Consider the following 14,282-nt stretch of genomic DNA (forward strand, 5'->3'; position numbering starts at 1 on the left):
CCTTCTCCTCTCTAGCTCTCCCTCTGCCTCTGTCTCCTTCCTCATCTCATCTCTCTTCTGTGCTGACCCTCTCAGGACCAAATTGACAACAGGAAGAGCCGTGGCTTTCCAGTTCAGATTTGAGTTCAAACCCCACACTGGCTGTGGGTCCTACTCAAGTCTACTGTCACCACAGTTTCTTCATCTGTGACCTTCTAGGGGACAGGGACCAAACTTCGTATTCACCATGAATCCTTGGAGCACAATGTATGGCTAGGTACAGTAAGTGTTCCTTAATAATGGTAGTAATCGCTTTAAAGTTTTCTAGGCTCTGTTCTACATATTTTATACGAGCATTTACATTTAATACACAGAACAATCCTCTGATATTAGTGCCATTCTCATTTTACCGATGAGGAAATTAAGGCTCATTTATTAAATGAATGAATGAGTAAATGAATATGTACTATGGCCATTGCAAGAATCACTTCCACCCAAGAGCCTAAGGGCCTGGCACCCCACCTCTTCCCTGCCCCAAGTCTGCCACCCTTTCTGTGTCTCCTGCCATTGGGACAGGGCTGTGGCACCCTGGGTATCTTCCCTAAGGCCAGGCATGCCCTCTTCCCAACCTCTGGGAAGGATGGCACCCATTTGTCTGGCTGTATTTGGGGCTCCTGTGAAGGAGCAAAGGGTCTCTGGCCTCAGAGTCAAAACTCCTTAAAATACCCCCAAAAACACAAGAACAAAATGACAACCCATTCTCTACTTCCCCTGCTCCCAGAGGCACCTGCTGTGATCTGTGGTGCCAGACTCTTGGCAACAACACACCAGCCCAAGGCGCTTGGCACCAGATGGCCAGACACAGTGGTGGTCAGCCAGTGGCCATGGTGGGGAGGGTCCAGCAGCGGAAGGGACCCAACTGACTTCAAACAGCGCTTCGCACACACTGCTGAATTGACTGCTAATCTGTGTACCACACAGCCTGCTTACATTAACCCCAAATGCAAACTCCACAACAGCCCTGTGAGTTTAACCTATCAAACCCACTTTGCAGATGAGGAAACTGAGGCTTTCATATCATAGAACTCGCCTATGTGGGAAGCTTTAAACCCAGACTAACCAGCTCTAAGCCCAGACCCGCCAGACTCCACAGCCCGTGTCTCTGGAACTGTGAATCCATATTACTGAAGGGTCCTTTCCTTTCCCTCCCCATTCGTACCCTCTTTCTAAGCATGAGCGTGAAGCCTGAGCACTCCCTAGCCTTGCTAGAGTTTTGCCCCTTTCATTCTGCCTCCTGCCCTCCAGTGCATCCTGAGCGCCTGTTTTCACTGTGGTGGTTTTCACGACAGCGACCCAGGGCTTTCAACCCTCTCGGACAAGGGGTGAGGATGTTAGTGTAACTGGAGCCTCCTTCCAAAGACTCTCCCGGCGGCCGTCACCCTCACTTGTCTCTCCTGTGATGCAGCCTGCGACTCCTACTGGACATCCGTCCACCCAGAGTACTGGACTAAGCGCCAAGTCTGGGAATGGCTCCAGTTCTGCTGTGACCAGTACAAGCTGGACGCCAACTGCATCTCCTTCTGTCACTTCAATATCAGCGGCCTGCAACTGTGCAGCATGACACAGGAGGAGTTCGTGGAGGCGGCTGGCATCTGTGGGGAGTACCTGTACTTCATCCTCCAGAACATCCGCTCGCAAGGTCAGTGTCCAGAGGGTCCTGACTCCAGATGAGGGCTGGGACTGGAACAATGACCCCGGGTCCTCCCCCATCTGAAACTCACCCAGAGATAGTTCATCAACCAAAATCCCCTGCTATGCAAAACTTCTCAATGCCTGGAACTCTAGTATGTTAGAGTAGGAGATTGACGATAAAAGGGTACAAGTGACACAAAAACTGAGTCAGGTACAATTTTTAAAAGAAAATCAAATGTACATCCAGGGCCCTCCCTGGTGGCACAGCAGGTTAAAGCACAGCACTAGGAAGCTAAAGCCGCTTCAACATGAGTTCAATCCCTGCCTGCCCCGTAGGTGACCCACATGGCATGGCAGACCTCTCCTGGCCCGCCCGCTGCTCCCCTCAGCATGTACTTCTTCTATCTGCCGGTTCTGCTCCCCACTCTGCCTCTGGTGAAGCCTCTCATGGCCCCTGCACCTCTGGCCTGTACCCCAGTTCTGTATGCACACAAAAATAAATCTTCAAAAAAAAAGTACATCCAGGCTGTTCAGGCGCCAAGCTGATGCCACAAAATCAAGAATTATATTCATAAGGATGTGGGCATAAAGATTTCTGCCTGACCTTTCATTACGCAGCAGAAAAAAATTAGACCTTTCCCTTTGTTTCCAGAGGAGTCCCGCTGATTGTCACTTTATCGCATCCCTGGTGGGCAGGGTTCTAATGCCCACAAGGTGGCGCCTGTAGCGTTGCTGAAGGCTTCAATCAGCCCTGCAGGAGCAGAATGTTGATGGGCAGGTTTTTTAACCGGAAGGCTTGGGGAGAACATTCAAATCCTTCAGTCACAAATAGAGGAAGAGAGGTGCCAGGCTGCTCAGTAACATCTCTAGAGCCACACAGTAAACAAAGCTGATGGCTCGCTCCATGATAAGTGGCATGAAGAACTTTGCAATCAAAATCTTTCATTCCACCCTGGCTCAGGCACCTGACAGCCTAGGGCCTCTGGCTGGGGCCTAACTTCCCTGCATCTCCTCATCTGTACAGAGGATGGTGATACCCCCCACAGACTTCTTGACGCCTTATCTGGTATAGCAGATAAGAGCATGAATGCAGTCCCTGGCAGCTGAATAACTAGAGGCAGAATTTTTTTTTAATGAAGTCAACCCATCCCAGCTCAGTTTTAAGAAAGTCTTTCTAAAATTTAGCACCTGCTAGAAGAGTTGCATCAGGAGATTCCTAAGCTAGAAAGCTCCCCATCGCCAGAGGTCATCACACAATCTAATGGCACCTGCTTGCAGAGGAGGCTATGACAGTTATTTCCCACCTGGAAAATCCCAGAAGACCTTCAGCCCTTCAGGAGTTTTTTACCTCTGATTGCTTTCCCCCCATCTCCAGTGCCTGAGAGCAGGAAAGCAGGGGGGGGGGGACCCTCAAGCACAGTTTATCTTGCCCGGGAGCCACAGTTGGGGGGGTTGGGCAGGGGAGAAGTGAGTTGGGGGGGTTGGGCAGGGGAGAATGAAGGCACAAACAGACCTGCTGTTCCGGTCTCCTATCTGCTTGATTATCACCACTGACAGAGCCATGCCAGGAACAGGGAGCAGGGTGCCCCCTCACCCTATGAAAGAGGGTAAATCCGAACAAATTGGTGTCTCAGGGAGGAGCTCAGGGTTCCATTCACATCATAGAGGCAGCAGCCTGGCACAAGATCCCAGGGCCCAGGAGAGTACGGCAGCTGGAAGAAGATGTAGTTGGCATCATCGGCCTGGCCCAAAGGTCTAGTCACTCAAGTTTGTCTGCAGATGCCAGTAGCCCCTGGATCCGCCAGGATGGGCATCTCCCTGCTCTGGTAACTGTGTATTCAGAAACTCCCTGTCACAGCTCCCAGGACCCCAGAGTCTGTGCAAAGCAAATAAGCTAAAACTCTGTTGTTTAAGCCTTTTCATGCTCCAAAGAGCTCTTGGGGCCACCCCCTCCCCCAAATACTGGTGAGATCTCAAGCACTCTGTAGGCCAGGGTAGTCCCTGCGGTGGGCAGTGAAACTGTCTCTTCCCCCTGACTGGGGGGAGGGGGAGATGTCCACTTCCTGGCATTCCTCAAGCAGGAAACGTGACTATTTTTATACACATGACCAAAGTGTACTGGGTCTCCTTTTACCCAGGACACACTGTTTCTACCTGTTACCTAAAAAAATTAGTATTAGCACTGAGTTTCATGCTCAGGTTTTCACCAATAAATTATATGGGAAAGAGGTCATCACCTGGTTACCCCTCAGACTAGGACTCTGGTAGGACACTGAACAAGTAAGTCTTGGTGGGGAGAGGAGTTAGTGAAGTCCTGGGGTCCTGGGGCCCCAAAGCCATCTGATTCAGTTGGTATTTCAGTGGGCCTGGAAATATGGGGTCCAGTCACTGCAAGGCAAGGGGGACCAGAAGGGTGAAGAGCAGGGGCAGTTTCCTTTACTGGCCCTTGTGGCTACCACTTGGGTAGGCTTTGAGCAGCATGGCCTGGGTGCTATGCCAACTGTAGAGGGCAGCTGGATTAAGCCAATACAAAGGCACCCTGCCCCGATATTGGTAAACAGAAACTCCCCCTCCTTGTGTTGGACATCAAGCTAGAAAACAGGGGTGCTTTGGCCTGTACTGTCACATGACAGCGTGACCTGAAAGTCCTAATTCACGCCCAACCCACCACATTCTTCAGAGGAGCCCACCCAGGCACCATTCCAGTCCCCCAAATCCTCACTTTGGCTTCTGCGATTCTTGTGGCCTCCGATGTCCATGTCCCCCTTTGACCAGCCCCGCCCGCATCCAAATCCCCAAGGACAAGAGCCACATCTGAGGTCACAGGACGAGAACCAAAGGGAAACTCGGAGTTGTCATCTGTTGCTAGTAAGGAATGTGGCCCTGGGCAAGGCGCACAGGGCTGTGGTGTTGCCAGAAGCCTGGCGTCCTGACACTCAGGCATGCCCCCTCGTGCACACAGAAGTTGCTGGGTACCAGGTGGCTTTTTTTTTTTTAAGATTTATTGATTTATGCATACAGAACTAGGGTACAGGCCAGAGGTGCAGGGGAGGTGAGGGGATTCACCAGAGACAGAGTGGGGAGCAGAAAATACAGATCGGTGAAACTGATGAGGGGAGCAGTGGGCAGGTCAGGAGAGGTCTGCTGTGCCATGTGGGTCACCTCCACGGCCCGGGATCAAACTTGCACTGAAGTGGCTGTGGCTGACTTGCAGTGCTGTGTCCTAACCTGTTGTGTCACCAGGGAGGGCCCTCTCCAGGTGCCTTTTAAAAATGAAGAGAATGTCACCTCTCAGGAGTGGCTTCAGTCTTGTAAGGAATGGATGGTTCCTCCAGCTTCCTTCTAGAATAAAATAAGGGGATCTCCTTCTCCCCATAGCTTCTTTCCCAGCTGGCCAGGGGAAACGAGAATTGTGTGGATATGGTTTGTGGATTTCTTTTTCTCTCCTAGGCTACTCCTTTTTTAATGATGCTGAAGAGACCAAGGCCGCCATCAAAGACTGTAAGTAACCAAGCTCTCCCAGGCCCTGGAGACCACACTTGCCCAAACCCTGACCTGCAGGGTGCTGGCAGGGGTATAGATGTGAAGACAGAGACTGGATGATCCAGTGAGCCTGCTCTGGAAAACCCAGGACATCCATCATAGTGCCTATGACCCAGATGATATTCTGGGGACTCAGATAACCCCAACCCAGAAATGAGAGGCCTAGCCAGCTAGGACAAAGTGTCATCTGGCACTTTAAGCAAGGTCCCCAAGTTCCTCTGTGACATGAATAACTCTCACTGCCACCTGTAAGGCACTTAATGTGCACCGAGGTTGAGGGTTCTACAGAGGTGATTTCATTTCATTGTCATTATAATTAGGTAACAGGGCTATCTGATCCCTCTATTCGCATTTGAAGAAATCAGAAGTACAGTAATTTGCAAGTAACTGCTGAGCCAGGCCCTGACTCATTTTCTCAAAGCCTATGGTTTATGCATTGTGCTCTTAAACACAGACACACTCGCACACTCTACCCCGCTGCACACAGGCCACCAGGCCCTTCTCTCCATTCTGCTGCCCACTCAATTAAGATCCAAGGCCCAGGGTCTCTCCAGCTATGGGCACGGCACTCAGTGACTCAGAACAGAATGATTTCAACTTAGTACTCACTGAAGGGACTCGGGTTCCAGGGGCTATAAAGCAGCAGAACGGCCCCAGTGATGCTCCCCAGCCCCTCCCATCTCTTCTCTGCCGCCTCCCACATCCGCAGAAGAAATACCAGTGAGAAAAAGCTACAAGCCAGGGTTCCTGCTGGCCACCTCCTGCCCCTGAGCCAAGTTCTCCATTCCTCCTCTGCCAGCTCCCCAAATACCCCAGGGCTGTTCATGATGTGGGGCCCGGGCTCTGTCCTGCTGGATCATGGGACATGAGGAGCTCGGTCTGGAAACTGCCTCTGCAGCTCCTGTGCCAGCTCCTGTGAGATTTCAACCAACAGCTGAGACCACATCTGTTGCCTCAGGTCTCTGCTGTCAAGACAACTGAACCTGCCTTGTAGCATCCAGCTGTGCCCCCACTCACCCTCAGGGGCACAGCCCACCTGCAGGGACACATTAGAGAGGGAGACAGTTGTGAGAAGGGAAAGCTTCCCTCACACCCCTCTACCCCAATACAACCACTTCTGCAGGGAAATTGAGCGGATTCAAGGTGTAGCTCCGGCTGAACTTAGTGGAGGCTGGGATGTCACAATATTCAATATTCACATCATAGTGATGGCTTCAGCCCCTCTCTCCCCACGGCCACCCCCAGCCCACCATGGCCTCCGACCAAATGGCCCCGTAAGTACCTGCAAAGCCACACTGGGGACCAGGAACAGTTAGAACAGGAGGATCCCTGGTGAGATCCCCCCACACACACCCGCAGGAGCAACAATCAGCGTCAGCAGAGCCTCGCCTCCCACAGACCTCCTCTATTAATCCTGTCAATCAAATAGCCTTCTTTCGAAGCACATGGAAGAAATCATATACCCTGAAAGGCAATTTTCCCCTCTCACTTCTTGCCACGTGGGCATAGCGTCTCTCTGATTATCTTCACGACCCCACTGGTTTCTCTCCTCTTAAAGGCATTAGGTTGAAGCAGTGGGTGGGTGTGCGTGCTCCGAGCCTCTGTGCAGCAGGCCCTGGGCAGGCGGACACCCAGAGCTCCTAGCCTGGGTCTGCAGTCCACCCTGCTCCCCTCGCACCGCTCCCCACTGGCCACGGCCTCCATGCTCAGCTGATTTCACTTGGGCATTCACGTGTGGTTTGCATAAACCTGCGAGGGCCAGTTTTTCCACATTGGTTAAATTTGAGACCATCTGCAAGGGCCGAGAGGGGCCTCAGGGACCTTGGAAGTTGACGGCATGCATTCTTAGCATTCATTCCAGTGAAGGACACCAGTAGTCACCCACGCTGGGGGCGGCTGCGTCAGAGTGTGTGGATGCAGTTCCGTCAGCTCCAGCCTGCTCCAGCCTCCTCAGGCGGCCACATGACCGGCCTGTTCTCCCCACACCTCCCCAGGGCTCACTCTTGTCCTGCTCCTGGTGGCCCCTCAAGAGAGCCCTCCCTGTCTGCTTTAATTAAAACTGTCACTTCGCTCACCCCCTTCTCCAACACTTCCCTCCTCCCACCTGCTTTGTTCTTTTCCCTCGCGGGTGTCCCTGACTGAACCATCCTCACTTGTTCATCCCTTGTTCCTAGCCTCTTGGATGTAGACTCCCAGAGAGGACAGGCTTGGATTTGTTTTGTCTGGACCCCTACTGCCTGATCCAATGGGCACACTATGGTCACTGCACAGGAGCCAATGAGTGAATGACCCACATGAACACCCACCCTCTCTACACCCCTGTTTTCGTAGACATAGAGAGGAGATAGCACCAGATGTACATCACAAGGGTGGGTGCAATCTAGTGAGTGCCTGACAATATTAGACACTCAACAAACGTCCTGGCTTCTCCACTCTGGATAAAATTCTCAAACTCCCTGGGCCTCCGTTTCCTCTTCAATAAAATGGAAAGAGCAATAATACCACCAGCTGCTTGCAGCAGGGATTACATGAGATACTCCACAGGAAACACTTAACAAGAACTTGGTAGTTAGTATTTAAGCGCCCCATAAGCATCAGCAGTTAATAGAGGAACAAAAGAGACAAGGTCAATCTTTACTGCATGTGGAACAGAGAAGAGATCGAATGCAGAGGTTCAGGATAGATAAGAGGTCTGTGAAAGTTGGCTTAGTAGAAGTGCCCGGTGAGGAAACTGTGCAGAATCCTGAGGCAGGAGAAAGCTAAATCCCATTGGGACTGTCTGACCTGAGGGAAGGAAAGCAGTTGGAGAGCAACAGGAGACATAGGTGAGGTGGGTGGGGATGAGTTTGTGACAGGTCTAACATGGCATCCTTCATCCTGGAGACAGCCAGGAACCACCGAAAGGTGTTAAGCCACGGAGTGACGTGACCCCAGTGGCACTGAGGCAGGTCACCTTGGACAATAGTGTGGTACCCAGGATACCACTCCTTCCCTTGAAAATGTTTTTTCTTTCATTAGTTACAGTAAAGTATCCTTACTGGACTATACCTACCAGATGATCATGCAATGCTAGGTGGTCAGTGTACTGTAGTGTATATTCTGGTGGCTGCTCCTTATTGAGCACCTAGTATATGCCAGGTACTGTCCTGGGCTCTGGTGGATTAAAATTGAAGTCACAGATCCCTGCATCCGAGTAGGACAGTGAACTAAAACAAATACATTATGTAGTATGTTTGCTGGAGATAAATATTATGGCAAAAAATAAAGTAATGGGAAGTGGGTGTGAAGTACTGGACAGAAATGTGAGTACAATTCCAATTCAGCTAGTCAGAGTGGGCCTCACAGTGAAGGTGATTTGAGTTGAAGATTGAGATGAGGGTGTGAACCCTGGGAAATCTGAAAAGAGCACTCAACAACCTGCAAGATGGAATGTGCCTGCAAGTTTCAGAAAGAACTAGGAGACCAGACTGGTTGGAGCAGAGTGGGCGAGGTGGGCAGGAAGGGGCAGATCTACCCTTTTTTTGTTAATCATTTATCACTTCAGGATGATGCTTATATGGTGTCTCAGTTTACTTACGGTGTTACTTCCGGAGTAGGTGAGTTCTGAGTCATCAGTATTGAGTTAATGCCCTGCTTTCTACTATTCATAAACTGGTCTCTGCTTTTACTTCTGTCCTTTCCAGTATGTTCTCCACACACTAGCCAGAGAGATCTGCTTAAAATGTGGTATTTTGAAAAACTCCAAAGCCATCACTTTGTACGTTAAGTAAAAGCCCAAGTTGTGATGGTGAACTGCAGGGAAGGTCCTGTGTGACCACCCAGGTTCAGGGGTTACCCTCTCCTCTGGCACAGCCCCGGCCTGCCCACTGGAGCAAGGTCCATGCTTGGCCTCTTTCTACCTGCAACACTGTCCCACCTGCTCACATGGATCCTTCTCACCTTTATCTCCTATTATAAACGTCTCCTTTTGATGGGGCTCCCGGCTCACCCTTTCTTGAGCAAACACTTGCCGCCACCCTATTCTTTCTCTGCCCCTTACTTCCCTTCATTACACTCAAAACAACGGGTGATTTAGTTATGTCGCCCGTTAGTCCTTACATTTCATGTGAGCAGAGACTCAGTCTGTTCGCTCCAGTCCCCCCACCAGCACAGAGGCCAGAAGGTGTATAGTATAGGTCTCCAATACTCAATACAAATGCCCCTTAAAATAAATATCACATCTTAAGCATCTTTGTACCTCTCACCTACTAATCACCCCAAAGCATCTAACAGCATCTTCGATCACAAAGGTGTTCAATGATTACTTGCCCATTTTGATGTGATTTGAGATCTTCATGTGACCTACTGAGTCCTTCCTACAGCTGTAACTTATTCTGTTTCAGATGCTGATTCCAGTTGTTTGAAAACAAGTGGCATCAAAGGTCAAGACTGTCACAGTCATAGTCGAACAAGTAAGTCAGAGATACCATTTATCGTAGCTAATTTATTTCTTTTAGGATTTTTTTCTTTTTTGTTTGCTTTTGTTTTCTTTCCAGAATAATCTGTCTACTGTTCCTAGCTTTGAGACTGAATGTTTAAGTGAGCTCAGTCATTCCCCAAAGAAGGTAGTAGAGAAATAAAAATTGGAGATTGTTCTACCCAGACAGATGTGGCTATTACATTATAGTACAACCACACTACCTTTCAGGAAAAAAGTGAATCATTTGTCATTTCATGACTTCATATTAGTCTGTAGTTCCAGGGAGTCAGGAAGGTTTGTGAGCTGCTGGGCTGCCATCAATGTGGTGTGTGTGTGTGTGTGTGTGTGTGTGTGTGTGTGTGTGTTAAGTGCTTCCATAGAACCCAGACCTCAGGCAGCTCACATAGGTTCTGAGTAGAGCCCCCAGTGCTAACTATGAGAAATAAGTAATTCTCATCAGGTTACTAAGTTATATCATTCTTAAGATTTAAAAAAGAAAAAAAACTTGAAAGTAACTTCTTTTTCCTTCTCAAAAGGTCTCCAAAGTTCACATCTATGGGAGTTTGTGCGAGATCTGCTCCTATCTCCCGAAGAAAACTGTGGCATTCTGGAATGGGAAGATAGGGAACAGGGTATTTTTCGGGTGGTTAAATCAGAAGCCCTGGCAAAGATGTGGGGACAAAGGAAGAAAAATGACAGAATGACGTACGAGAAGTTGAGCAGAGCCCTGAGGTAAGTTAATAGCACAGAGTGTCATGAGCTTTCAAAGCAGAGTTATGTAAAATGGACAGCCACAGAAAAGTAAACTGTTTTTGCAGTTATTTAGTGAGCACAAGGTTATGAGACAAAACTTCGGTTCTTAGTTACAGGCAGGATTATGGGTTGTAAATCGACACGCCATCACTTTCAAGCTTGGCAGGAGTCCCCGGGGATCACTGTGAAGCCAGCCCATCTCGCACGCACACAAAACACATCTTGAACTGAACATGGTGAGGCTCAGTCCTCACGATGTCTGGGAAAGGTTTAAGTGTAAGTTGATAAGAGGGTGTGGACATGCCAGACTAAGCCAGGACCTCGTCACCTGAGAGCAGTGAGGAGTGTTTGTGTCCTGCTGTTTCCCTGGGGTGCGAACCCTCCCCACACTTCTCTTCTGCTGTCTTCCACAGATACTACTACAAAACGGGGATTCTGGAACGAGTCGACCGAAGGTTAGTGTATAAATTCGGAAAAAACGCACACGGGTGGCAGGAGGAGCAGCTATGACCCACTCCATCGTCCGCTCTCTTTATGGATTTCTGTCTTTGAAAACAATCTGATTGCAATAGACACTTGAAAGTCTTTGTTTTGTTTTGTTTTGAAACCTACAAACGTGCTGATAAAATTTCTCCACATCCAGCTTATATTTGGATTCTGAGTCGTTGTCCTCCACTTGGGGGTGATGGCAGCGACCCCTAAGAATTTCTTTTTCAACCAGGGGTGGGAGGAGATGATCTTTTGTGATACCTTGATCAAACATGATTTCCCTAATCAAGAGTTGCAGAATCTCAATGCTATTGGTGCTGCTCAGAGAAAAAGGATTCAACTGGGCTGTTAGAAACTCATCCAGTGCTTCCATGACTAAAGCTCAAAGGTTTCCCCAAATTTAACTGTGGCAGTTCGCAAAGGGGTGATTAGTTTGTAGCTGATATAGTAGGAGGGTGAGACGTGGGTAAGACAAACATACTGTAGATTTTAAATCATGAAAGACAAATTCCATAGAACAGTTTCTTAATGCGAGAGCTAAGCCATCAATCTGGGACATACTGGATTTATGACAGGCTAGTACAAAGTTCATTAACCAGAGTATCTTCTGTGTTCAATCACTAAAACTCCCAGGACCATCCTCCCAGAGTAGCACACTGAAATCTGGGCACATTAATTCTTTGAGTTTATTCCCCCTCTTCTAATGGTGGGAGAGGTAAGGGTAGTAGGGACAGAGTCAAAAGATGCCTGCGTGGGTTTCTGGAGCACAGCAGCTGTTTCTGGGATTCAAGCGGTCAGCTCGATAAAACCGTCATTTGTTGTTTCCATCTTGTGACCAAGACATTAAACACCTATGAACTGGAAATGGCCTAGCACTCTATCATAGCCAATTAAATTATGGCTCTCTTTTATTTTGTCTTTCTACCTGATTTGTACTCAAGCTAAACACATATGACCTTGACAAAAATAGCGAATTTATACCAGTAAATGTTCACAGGTTAAAGTCTGCACTGACATTTCTCATCAGTCACTGGTAGTGGCTGCAAGCGGTTGGTGAGCAGTCCCTGGGATTTCGGCTTCCCCAGGCCGGGAAGCTTCACGTGAGGGGCACTGACCCACCACACAGGCTGAGGACCACTGTGCTTAGAACTTAACTGCAAACGTAACTTGTTTCAAAAAATGTGAATTACTGTAAGATAATCTATTTTTGGACTCATGTGTTTTCCAGGTGGATATAGTTTGTAAACAATGTGAATAAAATATTTAACATGTTCAGCTGTCTCTCTATCATGAAATTCAGCCAGGAGACTCAGCAGCCAGGGACAATCTCTAATGCTTTTGGCGGCCTTTCCCTTTCCTGGTACCTTGGGGGGTAGGCAATTTTTTAAGAGCCTAAGAGATGCAAGAAATATATGGAGGGATCTTATCCATCCCTTAAGCACCTTAAAATAAAGGTAAAATGGGCCAGCAAGGCTACAGATATAGTTTTGGTTGTGTCACACACACACACACAATTTTTTTTCACTATTTTGAGTATGTTTCCTATCTCACTGTTTCATATCTTATCTCACTTTACTTAAAAGTCAGCTTTACTAAAAAATCCAGATGTCCAGCCTTTTTCAAAAAATCAGAGCTGACAACAAGGCCTTGGAGCAATTATTCTGTCCTTTTGAGTCTGGGTTTGTTCACAATGTCTTGTAGGTCATCTATGTTATAGCCTGTATCAGAATCCATTCCTTTCTTTTTTTTTTTTTTCTTTTAAGATATATTTATTCATGCATGCAGAAATGGGGTACAAGCCAGAGATGCAGGGGCGGTGAGAGGATTCACCAGAGACAGAGTGGGGAGCAGAACAGCCCAACTGATGAAGAACACTGCTGAGGGCAGCAGTGGGTGGGTCAGGAGAGATCTGCTGTGCCATGTGGATCCCCTCCCGGGCCAGGGATCAAACTGAAGCAGCAGTGGTTAGCTTGCAGTGCTGCATCTTACCCATTACGCCACCCAAGGAGGGCCATAATCCATTCCCTTTTAGGGCAGAATAATATCCTATTGTCTAGATATACTGTTTTGCTCATCCATTCGTCAATGGACACATGAGTTGTTTCTACCTTTGCATATCGTGAATAAAGCTGCTGCAAACATAGGATGTCCCCATCTCTTCAAGTCTGCTTCTGCTTCTTTTGGGAAGGAGGATTGCCAAAAAGGACCACTGGAATTTTGTGGCATGGAAATCACTAGTCACATTGCCAAGGGCAACTTGATTAGAGGACAAGATGACAGGGTCTGGTAGGGGTAGCAAGGAGAGACAACTCTTTTCAGATACTTTTTAAGTAGGTGAAATAGAGAACAACAATGGGAGAGGCCTATGAAGCTGATAGAATTCCATGAGGCTTTACAGCAGATTTGCATGTAAGAGGAATGAGGCAGATGAAAGTGAAGGACTGATGAGGCAGATGAGGGCAGGGGCCACCCAGGCGTGCAGGAGGGCCTGGGCTCAGTGCGCGCGTGTGCCGCGAGCCCAGCGTGAACACATCTCTGTCAGCTGAGCAAAGACGAGAATGTGGAAGGTAGCAAACCGGAGGATTTTGATGGAAGAAAAGCTAAGGCAGTTCTCCTATCTTTGGTGAAATAAATTATTGAGAGGGAGGGGCAGCGACAAGTTGGAGAGGGGCTGAGGGAGGAAAGACAGTTTCCAGACCACTAGAGGCCTGGGCTCAAAACTGAAAAGCCCAGTCAGCAGGGCTGTGCTTTGCTCTGGGGCAGGAAGTGCGTAGGTGAGAGGCAAGTTTTACCAAGGCTGGGTTTCAGAATAACCATCATTTTGAACTATGTGAACATGTAGAGTGAGATAGCAGGTAAAGACAGAGAGTGATGGCCAGTGAAAAGGTGATTGGGTCAATGGGCTAAGTCTAAAAGAGCTGAAGAACAGACCAGAGGAAAACTCTATGATAGATAACTGGTTTGCTTTAGGCTCTTTCTCCCTCTGTCACACACACACTTTGTCACCTTTGACTTTTGACTTAACCTGGTGATTTGCTTTGACCAATGTAGTATTAGCAGGTAGGACAGAACAACAGATTGAAAATTACTTATGCAATTGGGATTGAGTTCTGGAAATGCCAATTTCCTGAAAAAGGAAAAAGAGTGGATTTCCTTTTTCCCATCTTCGCACTGCTGCCATCATTACACGCTATTATCATCAGGGGCCTCGGTGGCACAGAGCCATGCCAGTCAAACTGCCCCAGCCGAGCCTGCCTATCTCTAGGTTACAACTTGGACACATGAGTAATAATATGATTCTAGTTTTAGTCCATGGAGTTTTGAGGTAGTTTGCTACAAAGCAAGACCAATATAGGGTTCATGAGGG

General features: G+C 48.3%; 1 protein-coding gene across 3 annotated transcripts in view; it reads left to right on the forward strand.

The window, feature by feature from the left end:
* Positions 1-11,485, forward strand: part of ELF5 (E74-like factor 5 (ets domain transcription factor)) — a 27,942-nt gene extending 16,457 nt beyond the window's left edge. Inside the window, exons 3-7 of one of the 3 annotated variants that reach the window (XM_004682931.2) lie at positions 1,445-1,678; positions 5,122-5,172; positions 9,597-9,665; positions 10,210-10,405; positions 10,840-11,485. In XM_004682931.2, coding sequence (XP_004682988.1) covers positions 1,445-1,678; positions 5,122-5,172; positions 9,597-9,665; positions 10,210-10,405; positions 10,840-10,936 — 647 coding nt within the window. In that variant the 3' untranslated portion in view covers positions 10,937-11,485. The remainder of the gene's footprint in view (positions 1-1,444; positions 1,679-5,121; positions 5,173-9,596; positions 9,666-10,209; positions 10,406-10,839) is intronic. The other 2 variants (XM_012725257.1, XM_004682932.2) reach the window with 2 other exon arrangements.
* The last annotated feature ends 2,797 nt before the right edge of the window (positions 11,486-14,282 follow it).

Source organism: Condylura cristata, unplaced genomic scaffold (assembly GCF_000260355.1).
Source record: "Condylura cristata isolate star-nosed mole 26May11 unplaced genomic scaffold, ConCri1.0 scaffold00015, whole genome shotgun sequence".
NCBI lineage: Eukaryota > Metazoa > Chordata > Mammalia > Eulipotyphla > Talpidae > Condylura > Condylura cristata.